Source organism: Morus notabilis, unplaced genomic scaffold (genome assembly GCF_000414095.1).
Source record: "Morus notabilis unplaced genomic scaffold, ASM41409v2 Scaffold83, whole genome shotgun sequence".
In the NCBI taxonomy this organism is placed as follows: Eukaryota; Viridiplantae; Streptophyta; class Magnoliopsida; order Rosales; family Moraceae; genus Morus; species Morus notabilis.
The window spans coordinates 336,743-358,311 of NW_010360797.1; the positions used below are offsets into that span (position 1 = coordinate 336,743).

At 35.2% G+C, this 21,569-nt stretch overlaps 4 protein-coding genes across 6 annotated transcripts in view; 1 reads left to right on the top strand and 3 right to left on the bottom strand.

The window, feature by feature from the left end:
* LOC21395485 overlaps positions 1–3,458 on the top strand; it is a 5,099-nt gene extending 1,641 nt beyond the window's left edge. Inside the window, exon 2 of one of the 2 annotated variants that reach the window (XM_024165127.1) lies at positions 1,059–3,458. In XM_024165127.1, coding sequence (XP_024020895.1) covers positions 1,059–2,978 — 1,920 coding nt within the window. In that variant the 3' untranslated portion in view covers positions 2,979–3,458. Of the gene's footprint in view, positions 1–1,055 lie in introns of both variants that reach the window. The other variant, XM_010097386.2, reaches the window with a different exon arrangement.
* Positions 3,459–4,527: 1,069 nt separating this feature from the next.
* On the bottom strand, positions 4,528–6,179 carry LOC21395486. 2 transcript variants are annotated; one of them, XM_024165139.1, is made up of 4 exons: positions 5,938–6,179; positions 5,281–5,513; positions 4,864–4,990; positions 4,528–4,787 (listed from the first exon to the last, which is right to left on the bottom strand). In XM_024165139.1, exons 2-4 carry the CDS (start codon positions 5,475–5,477, stop codon positions 4,716–4,718), a joined length of 396 nt encoding a protein of 131 aa, XP_024020907.1. In that variant the 5' UTR covers positions 5,478–5,513; positions 5,938–6,179; the 3' UTR covers positions 4,528–4,715. The 2 variants fall into 2 exon arrangements, with proteins under 2 accessions (XP_024020907.1, XP_024020906.1); XM_024165138.1 differs by having other exon boundaries at positions 5,281–5,502; positions 5,938–6,178.
* A 3,588-nt stretch (positions 6,180–9,767) lies between these two features.
* On the bottom strand, positions 9,768–12,139 carry LOC21395487 (large ribosomal RNA subunit accumulation protein YCED homolog 1, chloroplastic). The gene is made up of 3 exons (XM_010097388.2): positions 11,924–12,139; positions 10,761–11,496; positions 9,768–10,359 (listed from the first exon to the last, which is right to left on the bottom strand). Exons 2-3 carry the CDS (start codon positions 11,324–11,326, stop codon positions 9,942–9,944), a joined length of 984 nt encoding a protein of 327 aa, XP_010095690.2. The 5' UTR covers positions 11,327–11,496; positions 11,924–12,139; the 3' UTR covers positions 9,768–9,941.
* Positions 12,140–18,068: 5,929 nt separating this feature from the next.
* LOC21395489 (BTB/POZ domain-containing protein At5g03250) lies at positions 18,069–21,259 on the bottom strand. The gene is made up of 4 exons (XM_024165124.1): positions 21,201–21,259; positions 20,669–20,738; positions 19,139–20,365; positions 18,069–18,617 (listed from the first exon to the last, which is right to left on the bottom strand). The coding sequence occupies exons 1-4, from the start codon at positions 21,257–21,259 to the stop codon at positions 18,069–18,071; spliced, it is 1,905 nt and encodes a 634-aa protein (XP_024020892.1).
* Positions 21,260–21,569: the final 310 nt, after the last annotated feature.

Consider the following 21,569-nt stretch of genomic DNA (forward strand, 5'->3'; position numbering starts at 1 on the left):
TTTCCCTTGGAGGGAAAAAATAAAAAAGGAAAGTCATCTCCGTTTGGTCATTTGCTGGCCTCATCTGTCTGACTGATAATCTGCTTCTGCTAGTGTTCTGCCATTGAATTTCATCAAAGAAGTAAAAAGAAAGGGAAAGTAACCACATAAAGAGGACCTTATGATTTCCTTTTCTTGGTGGATGCATTTTTCTAGTTTTTTCAAAAGCTATGCACCGTTTGTATCATTGTATTGCATCTTCATTACCTTTTTTAACCTTATTTTCTTTTATTATTATCTATTTTTATTATTAATGTGATATTATTATTTATTATTTTTATCATTGTTATTTTACTGCTCCATGATCATCTGGCAAAAGCTAAGTGTTTTTCTTTCCTTTTTAATTTTTGATTTTAGTACTTCTTGTTTCCCATTATGCCCTCTATTTGTTGGGTACCTAACATTGACCTTTTTTTTTTTTTTTGAGCTTACTAACTAGATCTAGAAACACTTTGAATTTTTGTCGGTATTTGATAATTGTACTTTTTGGCCTACCCAATAGGAAAGCTCATCTTTTTCATAGCAATGTGCGTGCACAACCACTAAGACTTGAAGAATTTATTATTTGGGCTTCAAATATGTGAAAAAATACTTTCCCTTTGGTTTATTGTCACTTTGATGGTCCCCTCCAGTTACAAGTTGCCGGTGGGTTGACCATCCTATTCAATCCGCTTCTTTATGTCTTTCTTTTGTTTTGTTTGTATATTTAAGGTAAGAAAATTGGCTGTATCATTATGACACCATGTAGCTTTTCAAGTGCTATGCTGAGTCATATTTCATACGTGACCTTTGATATGAGCATCTCTTCTTAATTAGAAGAGGCTGTTTAGTAAAGATATTACTAAACAATTGTCAATTTGGAATATAAGATGAGATTCACTTTGAAGATTAGTGGTTGTTAATAGATACTTAGGTTTCCATTATCGCACAAACCATCCACATTGGCATATGTATAGATGTGTGTACATAAATGTGCTTACATCTGATAATGATGTCCTTGCTCGTGCCATTTTCAGCAGACATGCTCCATATGCTTAACCAAAATGAAACAAGGAGGCGGCCATGCAATTTTCACCGCAGAATGTTCGCATTCTTTCCATTTCCACTGCATCACCTCGAACGTAAAACATGGCAACCAGATTTGCCCGGTTTGTAGAGCAAAATGGAAAGAGATTCCTGTACAAGGTCCAACTCTGGATCCTCCTCCCGGGAGGGCGTCCATTAGTCCAGTAGGTTGGCCCCAAAATGATGCAGTGATGACTCTGGTCCGCAGATTACCTTCCCCTCGACGGCACGTTGTTCCTCTATACCAGGCTCCAGAGCCAGGCATATTTGATGATGACGAATCTTTGGGCGACCAAGCTGCCTTCTTCGAGAGAAACACCTTCAATAAAGATGCTGCAGATAACATTCCCTCCAGAACATTAGAGATCAAAACATACCCAGAAGTCTCAGCTGCTCCCCGTTCCAAATCTTATGATGATTTTACCGTTCTAGTCCATTTAAAAGCAGCTGCAACAATCAAGAGACAAAATCTCAGCAGACATCATGCCAGCCTGCAACAGCTCTGTCAAACTCCTCGTGCTCCTGTCGACCTTGTCACTGTACTGGACATCAGTGGTAGCATGGCAGGTACAAAGTTGGCATTGCTCAAAAGGGCAATGGGGTTTGTGATACAGAATCTTGGCTCCAACGACAGGCTTTCAGTCATCGCCTTCTCTTCAACAGCACGTCGCCTCTTCCCTCTCCGTCGAATGACTGATGCAGGGCGGCAGCAGGCACTGCAAGCAGTCAACTCTTTGGTTGCAAATGGTGGGACCAACATTGCCGAAGGCCTGAGAAAGGGTGCCAAGGTAATGGAAGATCGAAGGGGGAAAAATCCGGTGTCTAGCATAATATTGTTGTCCGATGGACAGGACACTTACACTGTCAATGGCTCAGGAGCCAACCAGCCTCAACCAAATTACCAGCTGCTGCTCCCCTTGTCCATCCACGGTGGTGACAATGCAGGGTTCCAGATTCCCGTCCATGCTTTTGGATTCGGTGCAGACCACGATGCCTCTTCAATGCACTCAATTTCTGAGACATCAGGCGGGACTTTTTCATTCATAGAGACTGAAGCTGTGATCCAGGATGCGTTTGCCCAGTGTATTGGAGGGCTGTTGAGTGTTGTGGTCCAGGAGCTGCAAGTAGCTGTTGAGTGTTCAAACCAGAATGTTCGGGTTCGATCGCTAAAAGCGGGGAGCTACCCAAGTCGAGTGGTGGCTGATGGACGGATGGGATTCGTTGATGTTGGGGACTTGTATGCCGATGAAGAGAGGGATTTTCTGGTCTCAGTTCATGTCCCAACAGAGAGTGGCAATAAAACATCATTGGTGAAAGTGAAATGCACGTACAAGGATCCGATAACGAAAGAAACGGTGACACTGGAAAGCGAGGAAGTTAGGATTGAGAGACCTGAAATAGCAGGACAAGCAGTGGTGTCGATAGAAGTAGACAGGCAACGCAACAGGCTGCAAGCAGCGGAGGCAATGGCGCAAGCACGAGCTGTTGCTGAGCAAGGAGATCTGGCCGGTGCAGTCTCTATACTTGAAAACTGTCGGAAATTGTTGTTGGAGACGGTCTCAGCAAAATCCCGTGACAGGCTGTGTGTGGCGTTGGACGCTGAGCTCAAGGAAATGCAAGAGAGGATGGCAAGCAGGCATGTTTACGAGGCATCTGGGAGAGCTTATATCCTCTCGGGGTTGAGCTCGCATTCCTGGCAAAGGGCAACCGCCAGAGGCGACTCCACAGATGGTTCGAGCCTTGTTCAGGCGTACCAGACCCCATCAATGGTTGAGATGCTCACTCGGTCTCAGGCTATGTTGCTGGGCAGCCCGTCAGCTCAGAGGCTTGTTCAACCATTATTGTCTCTGGGATCACAACCTAAGCCCAGGTAATATGGGGCCATTACAAAAGCAGTCAATAGCTTTTTTTCTGGTGGCTTTTCATTTTTGTTGGTCTATTTTGAAGAGATGTTGGAGGAGGTTTCTTGGGATTTCATTTTGGTCCTCTTGCCTTGTAACGTGTAAATGAATAAAGAGTGGGGGAATGGTCAATGGCATGGGATATATTTTGGGAAGTAAAAAAATGAAGAAAAGGAAACACTTTTTTGGATGTTTATTACATAAGTATTTTTGTTTTCCTTTAATTGTGTTGGGGGTGGTGTACATAAAGAGAAATGGGTTTTTCTCAATGGGAATGGGAAAATGGGTATAAAAGTTCGGTATTCTGTGAGAATGGTTGGGTTGAATTCATCACCTGAATGTATAATCTACCTGCTCTTAATTCTTTTAACAAAGCTTTGCTAGTTGAGTTCATATTGATTTGACTTGCTCTCTTTCTCTCTCTCTTCTGACAAATGATATCTTCAAGAGGGTAAAATTGATAAAAGCAAAGGAAAAAAAAAGGCTTTAAAAAGTCAAGTACTACCCTGCAACCAAAGAAAAAAGGTCAAGTGCCACCCGTGCACCATAATTCATAATAGAAATGCTCTTTTTAGTTGTTGCAGGCGGTGGTGGTGGGACAATTGCCCCATTGAGATGATTCAACGGTTGCCTATAGTCATATAGTTGGGTTGTCTTCAGGGAAAAACATAAAAAGGGTGTTTGGCATTAGGGTCCCAACTGCTGAAAAAAAAAAAAAAGTTCAAACATAAATTGGTCAAAAATAATAATTTAGAGACCAAATTGTTTTAATGTTAATAGTTGAGGAATTGTCAGCGCCAAAAACCTCTAGGAATGCCTTTTTCTTTTTCTATAATCTAAAGCAGCATTATCGGCTTAGTGACAATAACATTGAAAATTATTAAGGATGTCTTCCCTGCCTGCCATAATACTTGGGGATATGGCACAATAAGGATAAAATAGTCCCAATTTCTAGACGGATTAGATTGATTGTTAGAGCCATGTTTCACTGTTGTGTGCATCGGAAATTTAAATATCCATAATCTGTCATGTCTTCCATTTGGTTAAAACGACAATCCAAAGATATTTCGTTGTTCTCTGATCCAGGAACAGACATTAACAAACGAACGTGTCGTTTGACATTTCAGAGTAATTACTTGCATGTTCAAAGATTTTTTGTCCCTCTATTTGGGTTTCCTCTGAAACCAAACAGGATAAACAAAACCTCCATTATAACAGTATCAGTGGTCTTTCTCCCTCCTGCTAAATCCCAATTCGAAGATGAAAATACCGAGCTTATTTTGCAAAGCACAAACCACCATGATTGAATTTTTACCGATCAAGGCACTGAGCTTATTGGTCTCAAGGTAAACGCTGCTAATTTGTAACATAACTATGCACTGAGGTTGTAGCACCTTTCGGAATGTGTATGTCACATAATTCTCAATTCATCAAACTGACTCGGTAAGAAACTATTCTATTTAGAGCAACCGTTCAGCAATTGGCAAAAATTTACTTTTGACTAAGGTGAGAATCTTTGAGATCACATGGTAAATCAGTAGCTACATTAAGTAACTAACTCATAGTACAATTGTAAAGACAAAATGCACGTGTTTTTTCCGCCAACACAGCTCAGGTCCGAGGAGTCGTTACAAAACTAAAAGGTCAAAAAACAGACACCTAGAATATTTCTAGTGATTGAAGCTTCAAATGCAGAGTGCAAAACCAGCCTTACTTACCTTCATTTGGCTTAGGAATTTTCTTATACTCATAGTTGTTTATGTCCACCTTCTCCTGCAAAGCCTGTGGAGATAGGCAAGTGAGCGCTAAAATTCTCAGAATATTAATATTTGCAATATACAAGCAACGAGAATTATACCTTGAGCTCTTCTTCCAGCGAAATCTTTTTTGGCTTATAGGCTTCTATAGGTCCTGTTCTTGATAACGCTTTCTTGGTCTCAAGTATCTCCCATTCCTGATCATCTTTCACCTTTGCAATATCCTTCCTGAACTACAAAATCCCACCACTTCAATATGCGTACCGCGCTATAGACAATCTTAAAACTATGAAAAATGTGGGGTTTTAACCAATCAAAGATTGTCATTATAAAACTATGTGGTCGCTAAATAATTGTCTGAGGAGACAAAGCTTGCATGTGAATCTGTGATTGGTTGAAAACTCTAGTAATGCGCAAAGAATGAAACAATAATACTTGTAACCTCATCAGTACAAAGAAAATGACAATAACTCTATAAAAATTACAAACTAAGAATGAAACTAACACCAAGTACTAACCCGCCTTGTATGAGATGAGCAAGACCAACAGCCCCAAACACGGTGAGCGAGATCATCGGAAGCCCGTATCGGACAAACGGATGCTTTCTACCCCATCGTTTAAACGAAGGAGCCGAACCCTGAATCCCAGCGCTGGTTGAAGCAATACCAGCAGATTTTCTCTGGGGCTGAGCTGTTGCTGGCTCAATGGTTGTCATTTCCACACAACATGGGAGGCAGAACCTAAATTGCAGCTTCAAGATCACAAATCTCAGGCCAAAATAAATAAATAAATATATATATATATATATATATTCTTGTGAGAACCGAAAAGTATCAATCCAAATAGAGTTTACAACCGAATCTCCATAGAATTCACTTCAAATTTGGAGTTCAAAAATACAACTCCACCAATTTGCAACGAGACAAAACGAAGCAGAATTCCACAATAATAACGAAGTTGAATTGAACGCGAGATTCCATTTTCATTCGAATATCAGTGTGATTTAAGGGCTAGAATTTGAGAGGGAAAAGCTAAAGACTTGGTGATAAAATAAGCATACTTATCCACAATTAATCGATCTATATATCAAAATATATGTACAAGAACACATCACATGAGATATTCCCAATTACTTTCCCAAGTTTTCCCGGGAACCAAACAAATAACCAACTTACCTTGCTGATTTATGGCAACAAGAAGTGTTAAATAATCTTGAATTGAGTAAGGTCTGTGTGATCAAAATGCAAAGTTGCACAAATCAAGAAGAGGAAGCTAATTGAATTACAGTTTTTAGGGTTTTGCACTGCAATAGTAGAATTGAGATATCCTCCTGAGAAGTGATGAGAAGGAAGAGGAGACAAAGAAAGTGGGCTCATATTTGGGCCGGGCTATATGTCAGGCACACAGAAATTTCTTCCATTGAGACCCACTCCGTCGTGAGTAACATCTGTTATAACGAAACATAAATTATAGTGAAATATATTCTTAATATTTTATATTTTTAATAATATTAAAATAATATTTTAATGTTTTTAAAAATATTTTTTTAATGTTTTGAAATTAATTTTTAGAACATATAATGTTAAAAATATCATTCTTATTAATTAAATAAAAATTAACATTTCTTCAAAAAAATATGAAAATATTATAAGACATTAAAATATTTAAAAGAAAATAATAAAATAAAAACATTCATGATTTTTTTTCTAGATCTATTAGATTTTGATTAATTAAATAGAATAGTAATAAGGTTATTTTACCTCTTAAAAGTTAGCTTTAAGGTATTAAGAAGATGTTTTTAAAAACGTCGAGGTACCGCTTTAATATTATCAAAAGCACAAGATACCAAGAGCAAGTTTTGCTATAACACATGGTACCAAAATGATTTTATCCCTAAATAAAATACATTACACGCACTTTCTTTTTTTATTTTATTGAGAAAACTAAAAATGTCATGTAACACTATTTTATTTTCGTCACTGTTATTAAATTCTTATGCCACTAATAACTCACATATTATCTTTTTCTAACCCGTGTATTATCTTTCCTATCTTACAGGTTATTTTTCGTATCTTGTAGTTTATTTAATACTTTTTTTACTCAACAAAAATCTAGACTTTTTTCTTTGTTACAAATTCTCTCTATCTCAGTGGTTACTCATGTAATTTTCTCTTTTTTTTTTTTTTTTTTTCATTACTCGTAAATATACATTCTTTGCTCCCTTAAAAATAAACAAAATAAATATACTTCATTATCCTTTTCTTTTATTTGATTACAATTTTCAATTAACGATGTTGCTTCTTGGGCGCGTCATTGATTTTTATTAAATTTAGGGTGATTATGGGCTTGTTCTTTTGAGTGAAAAACTAAAAAAAAAAGCAACTCGAGTTACAATTTTATTTGAATTCATGTTCTTTTAAGTTTAAACTCGAGTTTAAACTTGAGTTCAAACTCGAGTTTAGGACTAAAACTCGAGTTCAAGTGTCCCATTCAACTCGAGTTCAGAAACTCGAACTCAAATTAATGAATAATATTTTTTCTATTCTTAAAAATGCTATAACTTTTTCGTTTTAATTCTGATTGAGTTGATTTTTTTTCTATGCGTTGACAACGAAAAGACGAATAAAACCCGACCCATATACCCTATTAAAATTTTTCATCAGCATTGAGTTTTTATTTAAATACTATCTAAATACAAATTTAAGTTTTGACTCACTCAAACACAAACTCAAAAAGATTCTTATCTCAAACCATAACTCAAATGTACACAACCAAACACAAACTCAAGTTACAAGTTCAACTCAAATTATAACTCAAATTCAACTCAAGAATTATACTCAAGGTAAACTCCAAAAGAACAAGCCCTATCTTTCTTGCAGTTTAATAAACTATTGTTTTCAGTTAATAAAAAAATAAAAATATTATTTTTAAGAAATAAATTTTTAAGATAACGTAAAAGTGAATTAAGATTTGTTGTTTTATTTTTATTTTTATCTCCGCGGTCATCTCTTCAATCAAATTTTAACATATTGTGAATTACTTAAGTAGTTTTATTATTTAGTTCATACTCATGTGATAAGATTATTAAATTAAATGACTTGGCAAATAAATAGTGGAGAGAGCTAATGAGACAGAGATATTAGGGGGGCATTTGGTAGAGGGATTCGTTCCCTGATTTGAATCATGATTCGTGGTTCGCTACAGTATTTTCTCTCACAAAAAATACACGTAAATCGAAAATATTTCGAATCACATGGTTTGAATCCTCCAACTAAATAAACCCTAGATCTGACCCCGTAAAAATTAGCCAGCAAGACACATCCACTAGTTGAAAATTTCTACAGTGGGTCTTGAAAAAATAACTTGGTCTTTTTTTTTTCTTTTTTTTTTTCTTGTAACACAACTTAATAAGTGGTTCTTTTTTAGTTGATATAAAAAAATTGTTCTAAGAAATGAATTCAAGATCAACTTGTAAAATGGCAGACAAGATACATCCATTTTTTAGGTGCATTTTTAGTAAAAGAATTGGAAATTTATATCGTAGACCTTGAAAAAAATGAATTAATGGTATTTTTTATTTTAATCGTTTATTAAAAATCATAACTTCTGTGTACTCTTTTAATTTGATTTTATTTTAATTAGATCTAATAATTAATCGTATGAAGCCGTACATACGTGATGAATTTTTCTATTGAGGGTTGCTTTTTTGGTTGTTATTATGATTGATCTTGTCAGATTATTTTTACGCTTTTTGTTTTTTTTTTTTGGCAATCTTGATAAATACCTCTTAAAAGTATATGAGTAAGGATTTTTACTCTTTACTCTTGATTCATAACCTTTTTAGTCAAATAATTACATTAATAAAATGATATTTATCAAGAATAAATGATAAAAGTCTAAACTCACGCACTCTTAAGGGTAAAATCTCTATTTTTGTTAACTCTTGCTCTGAGTTGGACTATAGGACCAAAATCATGACCGAGTTATTAAAAAATAGGAGAAAAGAAAGACAACTTGTTACATTAATTGGGAAAAAAATTTGGTATGAAGATGAATGTAGCGTCACTCTCCGGCAAAATACACACACAATCCACCAAGAGCAAACCTTTCCGCTTCCAACTAGACAAAATTAGACATGGAGATAAGTAGCTACAGAACCATAAACTATTATGTGTTATTAGCGCGCTATATATGTACGGACTTGTTTTCAATGGTTATGTTTCTATCGGTAATTACTATTAAATATAAAAATTTAATAACGTAGCGTGATACACATATTTTAATATCTATTCAATGATTACTATCGTTATTTTAGTTATAACATATTAATCAGAGGTTTATAATAAATTAGATAATTGATAAAAAAAAAAATTACGACAATTAATAAGATTGAATTCTTAACATGACTCATTAAATTTCTATAATTAATTGGTAACTATCAACGAAAACATAACTATTGAAAATTTATCCAAACACACACATATATACACATACACATATATCTTAATTGTAACTAATTTTAAAATTTAGGATGCATTTTACAAAAACTGAAAGTTCAAAGTCTATTATGTAAAAAACAAATAGTTTAATGTACAATGGTGTAATTTACTGTCTATATATACACACACGCTAGTATGTATCATGTCATTCAAAAAACTTTTTTTTGGTATTCTGTACCCTTTATTGGGAAGTAAAGTAGACAAATTTATTTGACTGATCGGCGTTTACATGTATTAAATGGATAATAATGTAATTTTGGTTACAGGCATAACAGTTTTTGTTATCATATATTAAATGAAAACTCGGATCATTCAAAATAAAAAAATATCAATAAGGGTAAATTTGTCATTTTATGTTCAAAAAAGGAGCTTAGGTTCAAAAAAAAAGATTTTCTAAAATATTAAAGTACTAGTTTAATATTATCATAAACCCAAGCTACCAATAGTATGTTTAGCTATAACACAATGATTTTTTTCTTTTGTGAAATTAACTCCCTAAGCATTGTACCTTAAACAGTAAATGAGCTAGGTATTACTTCCGTTAGGATCCCAGATGTACAAACAACAAGGAAAGAAATTAACGGGTTTCTCGTCGTTTTGTCCCTTTTCACTGTTTTCTATATAACTACCACTGTTTTGACTACATTTCGAAAGTAAGAGGCGATTGTAATGTAAAAACTTCATTGTCTTGCCTGCATTTGCTGCTTTAAATTCCCAAGAGGACCATAAGAGCTCTTTTTCACCTCCTGTTTGCTGCAAGTGCATCTGCTAGTGTTCAAATTTGCACCACATTTGAAGCAGAAACCTTTGCAGTTAGGATCACAAATTGCCTTGATGTTGATCTCCAAATGCACCAAATCTCTTATGTGCTTGGAAATGTCTATTTCTTTTTCTCCAGGGGGAAAGTAGAGCCGATCCTCAAAATCAATGGAGGCGTCATCATCTTCCTCTCCATCGTCACCGAGACCACTATAAGGTCTGCTCTTGTTGTCCCCGTGGATCGTTCCCAGGTTAATAATATCAGGTTCTTCAACGGGTTCCTCGGTTAGTAGCAAGGAGAAATCGGAGAAGATGCTTTGCGCAGCTGGTCCACCACAGCTTCAACAAAGCATTACCATGATCAGATCACACAAAATAACAAGATCAACATAAATTAAGTAATGATCAAGCATACAATTCTAAGCAGTGAAAGATTAGCTTTTCAACCTCCTGGAACATCACCAATTGAATAATGTTCTTTCAGTAAACTGACGTGGAAAAGAATAGAATCCAAAATACAATTCCTAGATGCAGGATAGAATAGAATCTCAAATAACACATACCTTTATTTGTTTGTAGGGGTTCAAGCGCCTTTTAAAAGTTTCATACTCAGAAAATTTTTCTTGTACAATTGTCAAGGTAAGCATAAAATAAGGAACCAATGAGTAAATAAATTGCGAAAATTATTGCTTAGAAGACAATTTTGCAACCCCATAAAGTAAAAAAAACAAGTAGAATACCTATTGCATCCAAGTGTGATGACCGTTTTTACGATCCCATCGAGCCTCAACTTTTGCTTCTTCCTCATCACATCGACAGAGACCTGAACAGGTGTTCCGAATGGATAATCCTTCACGGCTTTCGTGACCCTTAACCCCATTGCAGAAGCCCTAGATTTTGATAACTCGGTTGAAAGACTCCCTAACCCAAGCCTCTCCAAGGTTGTGCAGTATTCGATGTGTGATATTGAGGAGTTTCTCTTGTAAATAACCGCCCCTTCCCATGGGCATCCCGTGTCTTCCTCTTCTTTTTCTTGATCTTCAAAGTCCAAAGATACCGTATTTTCGCTATTGGAATGATCATAATCATGTTTCGTGCAATCTAGGGCAGTAGACCTTAATACATTCGGTACTTTTTTTCTGAAAATAGTTTGTATGCTTTCAGTCATAAAAAATGGACTCTTTCCATGAATAAAGGGGAAGCCTGGATTTAGAGAAGAACTTTGATAGGACTTTAGAGGACAAACCTTGAATTGGTTAAAACAAGAAGAGGGAATTATAGAGGATAAAGGGAATACAAAAGACATTTTAATTTTAGTATCTGGGTAGGAATAATTCTTTAGAATAAAGTGTTGATGGCTTTTGATATAACCATTCAACTAAGATAGAGTTTACAAAAGCAACAGGAAGTCAGTTAGAGTGGCCCTTTATTTAGAAACTTGGCGACAGAACAAGAACAGGAAAACCTGCAATAGAACTGTTTTTTTTTTTTTTTTTTTAAGAAAAAATAAATCAGTCTTAAAAGATAAAATTTGCATTAAATTTGAAGACACAGAATAGTACTACAGAGTTATACTAATTCAGAAGCAAAATCAATCACTTATACATTCGTATGTGACCATGGAAAAGACTTGTGGTGAACGACTGAGGCATGAAGAATGAAAAAATTTGAAGAAGAATTTACAATTTAATAACTACAGTAAGCAATATAGACAGTCAAGAAAAAATAACATGAACAGTAAAATTGAAAAAAACAGAATACTAAGCTAGGCATTTCATCAAACACGTTATGAGCTCAAATGTGTCTCCAATTACGCTGCTCAATGAAGCAAGTAAAGAAAGAGATAAACCAAAGCTATGTCTCAAGATTGAAGAAAAATGCGAGAGGAAGAAAAGGAACTTACTTTTGAGGTTCAAAAATTCTGATACAGAGTGTGGACTGTGGAGTGTTCGCGTTGGGAGTGTTATTCACTGGAGAGAGAGAGAGAGAGAGAGAGACGAAGAGCTATTTGCCGAAATTGGACCCCGACAACGTAAAATCTAGCGCTCTAAATTAGTAAATTTAACGATTAAATACTTGTAATAATCCCCTTCGTCATATTATCTTTTATATATATATATATATTTGTAGTAAATGATTAAAAAAATGGTTAAGAATAGCATAGTTTATTTGAATATTCTTTTACTATGGAAGGCATTTATTATATATATATATATATATATATTCCTTTTTAACCATGTATTTGAGTTTACAAAAGTTGTACTTTATATTTTGAACTGTACCTTCATATTTTTTCGGTAAATTATTAACTTTACCGAAGTTAAAAGTCATGCTAAATTGTTAACTTTCTTTGGTAAGAATTTTGATTATAAAGTTGACCTGAATTTCCATCACACTTTTGAATTTTTACTTTTTCTCTTTCTTATTTTTTTAAAGGATATTTAGGTCTTTTTCGTGATTGAAATTGACTATTGACCAAGAAAAATGTATGAATCGAATATAAATTCAAAATCTGAAGGCATAAATGTGATGTAGTCTAAAATATAAGGTATATTTTTTTGATAACCGCAAAATGCAAGTTATAATTTTTTGTTTAAAAACTTTATTATAAGCAGAACTGCTAAGCATATACTAAGGTCCGTTCACTTCGCTGATTCGAGTTTAGAATTCGAGTTTTTCTACAGTAAAAAGCTCTCACAAACAATCACATCTAACTTTTTTGCTATAGTAAAAAGCTCTCACATAAAGTCACATTTCAACTCGAATTCTAAACTCGAATCAGCAAAATGGACGGGGCCTAAGTTCTTAGTACATATCTTATTTTGCTTTCTCTCTACAATCAGTTCTTTAAATTTTTCTCTGGAATTGGAGAGATCGAATTAGGATTTGGTTGTTCGGCGAATTCCAACGTCATCCTTAGGGGTGTGTCGGAGAGTTGGTAATAGGGAGGGCATTAGTATCTGGGATGATGCTTGGGTTCCTAATCTCCCTAGCCACCACCCTAATTCTCAAATACGTGCTTGTGCTCCAACTTTGTGGGAGGTGAAGGATTTGATTCTTTCCCTTGGGACTTGGAATGTGCAGCTTATTAAAGCAGCTTTTGATATAGAGTGTTCGCGAGGGCTATTCTCTCCATCCATACTCCAGGCTTAGACAGCCACTCACCTCTTCTTGTACTGCTAATTCGCCAAGAGTTTGCGGTTTTCTTCTGGTTGAGGGATCCGGATGGATTTCATATGGCTGCTTTCTTTAACATCAGTGTGGATATAGCTTGGGAAGGTGTTAATAAGGATTAATTCCTTCTCTTTGCTAGTATCTTATTTGACCAGATTTGGTTGCTCTGCTAACCCTGCCAGTGTGGCTGCCAATGTTGCTTCTTCGTTCTTAAATGCCCAAGCGGCCATTTTGGCCCCCCCAAGTGGATGTTGCTGAGTCTACTTGCTGGTTACCTCCTCCTCAAGGGTGGGTGAAGCTGAATATTGATGTTGCGCTTGGTCTTGAAGATGTGGTCACATCAGTTGTTGCCCGAAATTGTAGCTCGCAGACTCTTTGGTGCTGCTCAGCTAGATTCAAACTGACTGATGCAGAGACACTCGAATTCTTAACTCTTCAGGAAGCCCTAGTCTAAGCGAAGGTCCGTCAACAGTCCTTCATTGTCATTGAAATGGGTTGTAAGGCGGTGGCTGGTGCTCTCTTGGGGCCAGTCCCGAACTGGCGTGGAAAATTGATCGTGGAGGACATCCGTAAGAAGGATCTCATCCCGCAGGACCTCGTTATTCGTTGCACTCCTAGATCTTGTAATTTTGCTGTGCATAATCTAGCTTAATCGTGTCTAGCTTCGTTTGTTTTTGGAATTGTCGATATTTCTTGTTTGCCTTCTTCTGTTTTATCAAATGTTGTAGAATGGGTTAGGTGGTAGCTGTGCTTTCCTTCTCATCTCTCGTTTGTTTGTCCGTTGTCTTTGTTTCTGCCTTTTGGCTTTAATGAAATCTTCTTATTAACAAAAAAAATAAATAAATAAAAATAAAGGATGGAGATGAACCTTCATCACGGTATTGATATGGTCCCTACTCTCATCTTTTATGTCATCTCAACCTCAATCTTCATTTTGATTTTGTTGTCACTAAACATCTTTTGTTTTTTTTTTTCTTTTAGAAAAAAAAAAACATATAAAAGTACTTACTACACGTATTTTATTAAAAAAAAAAGGAAAGGAAAAAAAGAAAAATATTTTGACCCTGTTTGTTTCTGTTTTCATTTCTATTTTTCACGTTTTTCGAGACTAAAAAATGAAAACGTAAATGTAAAATGCGTTTGGTGTAAAAGTCTTCAAAAAACAAAAACAAAAACATTTTTGTCTTTTTTGAAAAACTGAAAACGGATGAAATCTATTTTCATTTTCTCCCTCATTCTTCACTCTCTTCTCCGATGCCCTCTTCTCTCTCTATCTCATTCTCTCTCCCCCTCTCTCTCCTCAACCTCGTTTCTCTCTCTATATGTCGCCTCTTCCTCTTCTCTCTCTTCTCTCTCCACGCCATCGCGACGAATCTCCAAAGCTTTTTTTTTTTTTTTTCCTTTTCTTGAGCAATTTTCTGCTTTTAGATGGGGAAAAAAATGACCGAGTCCCAGCCCTGACGAGCCCCACCCCCGCGTGACTCATCTCCGGCGAGCCCAGATCTGCAGCCACTGATCCCACCCGCGCGATGCACCTCCTGAACTCAGAATTTAATTTTGAGATATTAATTTGTTTGGTTTCATTGAATAACTAGAAATGTTTGGTTTTGATATGTGATTTTAATTTTAATTTTGGTAGATTTGGGTTTTTGATGAAGGGGAAGAAGTTGTTTAATTTTGGTAGTCTTCACCGAAACTTGTTTGGATGGAGTTTTTGAGTCCGACCCGATTGGAAGAGCTTGGATTGGAGTGAGGATGTTCCTCGACTTCCATGGCCGTGGCTTCTTCTTCCATGTCGCTCTCGCTCTGTGTTTCTTGCCAAAGTGGAGCTGTGAGCTATGGAAATGGAAGGAAAGGAAAGGCAGAACTCGGAAGCAGAGAAGAAAAACTTGCGATTTGTGTTTGGTTATTGGTTTTAAGTTTTTTTTTTTCAATTTTTAAAAGTTTTAAATATTTTTATTATTATTTTTAAAATTTTAATTAAATAAATAGAAGTATATAATGACATTTCACATTTAAAAAAAAAGTATACATGTTTTTAAAAATTAAACTACCAAACGCAGTTTCAGTTTTTTTAAAACTGAAATCAATCTTTGAATAAAATTACCAAACGCATTTTCAGAAATAATTTCAAAATAAAAATAAAAACGTTTTTATTTTCATTTTTCTACAGAAAATAAAATTATTTTGGAACCAATTCTAAACGCACCATTTGTTTTTTGTTTGAAAAATTTTAAAACAAAAGGATGACCAATAGGATCGTGTCTAGCATTAAACATCTTTTACGCCATCTCAACCTCAATCTTGGTTTTGATATTGTTGTCATTAAACATCTTTTGTTTTTTTTTTTCTTTTAGAAAAAAAAAAAAAACATATAAAAGTACTTACTACACGTATTTTATTGAAAAAAAAAAGGAAAGGAAAAAAAGAAAAATATTTTGTTTTTTGTTTGAAAAATTTTAAAACAAAAGGATGCCAATAGGATCGTACTGTGCTCGTGTCTAGCATGACCTACAATGAGCACGGTCCTACCCGACTTATAAACACAAGTTATATGCTTTCACATGTAAATGCACCGACAAGAAACAATTTTTATTTTTTAGTTATAAGATGGTAAATATTATAATATGTGCCTTTTCTTTTACTAAAATAATAAACTGAATTTTCTAAAATTAATGCCTAAAGACAAGGAGTAAGTGATTTAATCCGGATTTTCAAATGAACCAACTTTTAAATAAAAAATATTAAGTGAATTTTATAAATTATTTGCATCCATATATGTCTTTGTCACGGAGACCAAAAATATATTCATAAAGGATAAAAGGGGAAAATAGTCATTTGGGTGATGTAGTTGGAAAAAGAAAAAAATGTTAAATCTTAAATGTGTGTTTATTAACACCCCTTTTTAATACTCCTAAATTACCCATTTATAAAATTAACTTTAAAAACAATAGTATAAAAAAAAATTTACTCATTACACACCGCATCATTAAAAAAAAAAATTGCCTCTTAAAAATTATTATGTCCTATTTTTTCAAAGTTAAACTACATTAGTAATTTCCAGAATGGTCAAATTCATAAATTAGTTAGAGCCAGTCTTATGTGTTCCATTTTAAAGCACTACAATTTGAGTTTTTTGAGTTTGTGTATGAGAGAGAGGAAAAGAAAATATGTAAAAAATAAAAAAAATAAAAAAACATTTACCCTGAGTTCTTAACAGGCATAGAGTCATGCATTCGTTTGGTTACTCTGCACGTCAAATTGAATTGCTGGATAAACTTTTTTTTTTCATGTCTATTAATTGATAGATGATATTGTAAGGGAATTGCTTATTTGTCAGGTGAAATTGGGTGATGAGATTAAGCCTCATTCAGTTCATTAATTTAAGTTTTTAATTTGAGTTAAGATGTGATTTTATGTGAAAGTTTTTTACTATAGCAGAAAAAGTTAAATGTAACTTTTTGTAAAAGCTTTTAACCGTAAGAAAATTAAAATTAAAAACTCAAATCGGTAAAATAAATGAGACCAGAGTTTGATAAGATTAGGCCTCGTTCTTTTTGCGTCCCCCTTTTCTTTTTGGTGCGTTTGTTTGTTGTTTCTCTTGTTCAACGAATGCTTTCTACGAGAAAAAATAAATCAATGTTTACTAATCGATCTAAAATCTCACAATTCATTGTGTTGTTTATATTAATATTGAAGGGTAAGGCAGTACTGGAGGTGGATTTTTTGATGAGATCAACTTGATTCTCGAAACACACATCTCAAATAGTTTCATTTAACATTTTTAAATTATTTTAAACATATGAAATATTTTTTAAAGAAATTTAAGCTATCAGTTGATATTATTTAATACAAAAATTTGTGTGTAAAAAATAGAATTGGGGGTGATTTAATTATATGGGTTTTTTAAAATTTTAAGATGGATGTATTAAGTAAAATGAGAGGTGGTTTAAGAATGTGTGTGCGAAAAAAAAAAAAAAAAGTGTTAATAGACGCACTCAAAGGTTAAATTTTGGGGTTCAAACGTTGTTCTTAGTTAATCAATGAATCCATTAAATAAATACAAAAATTAACATAATTTGTTTTAGATTCAATAAAGAAACCTTTTGGAAGTAGCGAGTAAATAGTTTTTTAGAAAGAATATTTTATTTACCTAGGAAATAATGGACTTATTATAAATCCTTGAACCACATTGTTTTTTCCTCTGGTTATAATAAAATTCTTCCCTGATTTGTTCTTGGTTCTTGGTTTGTTTAAATCGTACTCCACAGCTTACCACAGGAAGAGAAACACAAAGTAAAAAAGAGAAAGTTATCAAATCTAAACTTTATCATAGGTCTAAAAGATATAGGGGTGCTCCTTTGATCTCATCCGGCGGGGTCGGGGAGTATCGGGCCAAAGGAAGCCCGCCCCGCGACCCAACCTGCAATGTGCGGGTTGCACTTATTTGAATCCAAAAAAAAAAAAGAACACACACACACACACAAATTCGAGTAGGTTCGGGTTGGGTCGAACGGGTTAATCGGGTTCAGCTTAAATTCTTACGGCCCTAAAAAGATGTTGACATAATTCTTGCATGGACCCAAAAAAAAAAAAAAACTAAAATAGCCAATACTTAATTACACACAAACAAAGCAGCTAGAATTTGCATGAGAAATAAAAGAACTTGGCAGCTCTAAATACAAGATCAAACTTAGATGTGGAAGAAGTTTTCAACCTATATCTAAATGCTATCAAAAGCTACCTTATTGACGAGTCCAAAACAAATAGACAAAAAATAACTTACTTCAAAAAGCTAAGCTAATGAAGTAGAAAATATAAATAAACAAACAAACGAATAAAAAGAGCTCATTTCAATCTTTCAAGTTCAAAACTTAAGCTTCCACTTCACCATTCTTCGGGTTTTTACTTCCATTCACGACCGGTGCTGGTGCTGGTGCTGCTGAGGGCTGTTCTTTGCCATTGTTACAGTTCTTGGTTACTTTTGCATCACAAGACTTTGACTTTGGTCTAAAGCCAAACCTTCTGAAGATCATATTCCAACTTCCTTTTGTCTTGACCATTTTTTCAAGCTCTTCTTTCATGCTCAAACCCTCTTTCTCGAGCTCAGACACCCTCTCCCTCACGTTATCCACTGCCACAACCTGATTCTGCCTGGTGCCAGCCTGGTGGGATAATTCAGTTCTGGTGAGTGCAAGATTCCCGCTGTGGTTTTGTAAGTTCTCGAGGTTGTCAGAGACAAAGAACCAACCGGCAACTGAGGTTCGTAGCCTGAGCTGTTCAAAGAATAGAACTTGGACAATGACGCGGAGTGGTAGCCTTTCATTCTGGGCTGCGTGTGTGCTGGCTTCCAATGAGAGCTTCTGGCAGTTCATGAGCCTGCAGATTTGTTCCCTCTCGGAGTCTGTTAGCCAGGGATGGGCCTAAAATCAAGAAATGTCATAGTCATTTTAAAGGGTAGAAAGGAGAAATAGTTACAATTTTCTTAAGAGCAGAAAATAATCAGTAGTTTCTTCTGGTGATTACAACTTAGAATACAATCCTTCAATTAATCAGAAGATATTTTGTTTATGAAAATGAGCAAAAAATCAAATACATTTATTTTCATGACACCTAAAATCAAATTCATTAAAAAGTCTAACTTCAATGCATTGCAGATTTTCCTTATCATGGCATTTCCAGATCTAGACAGTCTTCTGAGATTAGTAAGTTTTATAGAATATTAAACATTTCAAATTACTTATACACAGACCAAAGTAGTCATCACAAAGTTTAAGTAGTTTGGTGATTGGCATATTCTAAGGAAGAATGATGGTGTTCTTTCACTATAAAACAGTATTTCACTCTAACTTGTTATCACACAAAAATGAAATTCATTTCAGGTCATAACAAGTTTTTATATGAAAAAAATCATTTAGAAAGCAACTTTTGCTGCCCATTTTACCTTGAGGTAGACATCAATGGCCCGGTACATTCCATCATCTAATGGCCTGGCAAATTCAGGAATAACAGCAGCCAGTGACTGAAATTTGGGTAACTTCAGGTTAGGATCGGGTGCCACCTCAGCAAGAAATCCATCCATCAGATTAGCCACCATGGTGATTGGGGTAAGTGAATGGGAGCCTCCAATGAGCTGCCCCTCATCCACCACAGAAGTCAAAGTGCAGTCGCTCATGTCACGATCCACTATCATGAAGTGATCAAGAATCCGCTGAACACAATCAACATCGTAAAGAGTCTCCATCGAGTACCCCATGCTTGGTATGAGAAGATCTTCAAGGACTGCTTGATCCAACTGAGCCCCAACTCGTTTTTCCAAATTTTCTCGGCATGTATGGCCAGCATGCAAAAATATAGAGGTTCTTAAGAGCCTAAGCAGGAAATTGGTCGGGGTTACACCCTTTCGATCAGGTAGTAGTTCCACAATCTGTTCAAGGAGATTCCTTTGCTCTTTATTAGGTGGGGAAGACATAGTTGATCCAAGGGTAGCACGATCTCCGTTCTCAAAGCTTGATTCTCTACCTAACAAGTAAAGATGCTTCTTTGTGTAGTGGATTAGGGAACCAGAAATCTTCTCCGGTTTCAAGCCTCTTGATTCAAGAACTAGAATTAGACGTTTGTATAGAGGTAATGAGAGGAGTGACACATCTTCATACCACCAATCGTCACCAACTGATTGCGGTTTTGCTGTAGTACCTATTCCATTCCAAAACACACCGCCTTCTGGGCTCTGCACCGCGCTGCGCCCTCCCGACACAGGCCAACTGAACAGACTTGGATCAGCACAAGCTTTCATAGCCAACGAGTTGAGACATCTCGAGACAACATGAAGGTCTTCTGCATATGAAAAAACTTCTTCACAGGTTTCGAGCACTTTAAGAGAGTCTGTCCAATTTCCGAAGATCTCATTCAGAAAAGTCTCCGTTTGTATGATAAGATTTCCCTCTCCATAGTCTTCACTCATCTGAAGATATTCCGCTGCACATCTGACGCTAACTATGTTTGACGCATTGAGTTCGATTTTCACACCGTAACAGAACTTGGCTATAACCAAAAAGACTTTGGCTCCACCAGGCAGGTCATGAAGTTGCAAAATACATTTATTCTCTTCCTTGACAGAAGATTCTGCAATAAGGTTTTCTAACAAACCACTTCTGGATAGCAATGGAAACTGATAGAATACCAAGAAAAAGTGAAAAGGACCATTAATAATTAGTAGATAAGAGGGAGAGGAAATCATAAAACACATACGGATAGTCATGAAAATAATTTGTATTATAATTTTAAGATATGCAAGGTGAAAGTAAAAAGACTATTTCCCTCTTTCTGCCGCAACATGAGGCAAGGGAGACCAAGCCATAAATACATGATCAAAACTTCTTCAGAACCAAACAAAGACTAGTTGTTTATATCAAATTTCAAAATCATTCAAAACAAAAATTCACAGTTAAAAAGTTGTTCAAACAAAATTGACCTTGTGAAGATGGAAGGATATTTCTCCAACTTCAACAATGACATCACTAGGAAGTCCAGTCGAGCAAAACCTGCAAAAGGGCATGTAAAGTGATGATGAAACGTCTCAACTAAAAAAAAAGATTCTAACTAATATGATGAACACATAAATGTAGTTCCAAAAAAAAAAAAAAAAAAAACTCTTATTTGATCAGTCACATGAGGTTTTACTAAAGTACTCAGTGTCTTCGACCTCGAATTCTTCGAAGTAAGTTCAATACTACCAGATGACACGTGACAGTGATCATAAAATAAAAAATTCAACATCGAAATCACAAAACGAATCATATATATCTACATTCATATAAAAGAAGGAATACAAAAACAATTCACTAATTTGTATGTCTTCCAAAACAAAACCCAGATGGTAACAATCTCAAAAATACAAATTAAAACAATCCCATTACGCAAATTTCACAATTATCACAACCCCATTATTCAAAACCAGTCCAGAAACAGAACAAATGAAGAAATTATGGCGATGAACAACAAACCAGGATTGGCCATCGAGGTGAAAGACTTCTGGTTTTGACCCCAGTTTCATGCACGCCATTGCAACACTAAAATCAATACAGTTGTGTTTCTTCTTCTTCTTCTTCTTCTTCTTCTTCTTTAAGTACAGCGACAAAATGAAAAAGGAATAGAAAACGACAAAAAGGAGTAAAATGACGAAAAAGTCAGAGAATGGGAAATGGGCTTTGTTCTGAGTTGATGGGGTTTTTGGGGTGGAAAATGTGGAGATGGTCCCGAGTCCAGGGGAAAATCTAGGAGAAGAATCGGTTTCTGCTGTTACACCAAAAAGGCAGTGTTTGGGGGGACATTATTATTTTTTTCTCTTAAAGATGTTTCTTACGTTGGAAGTA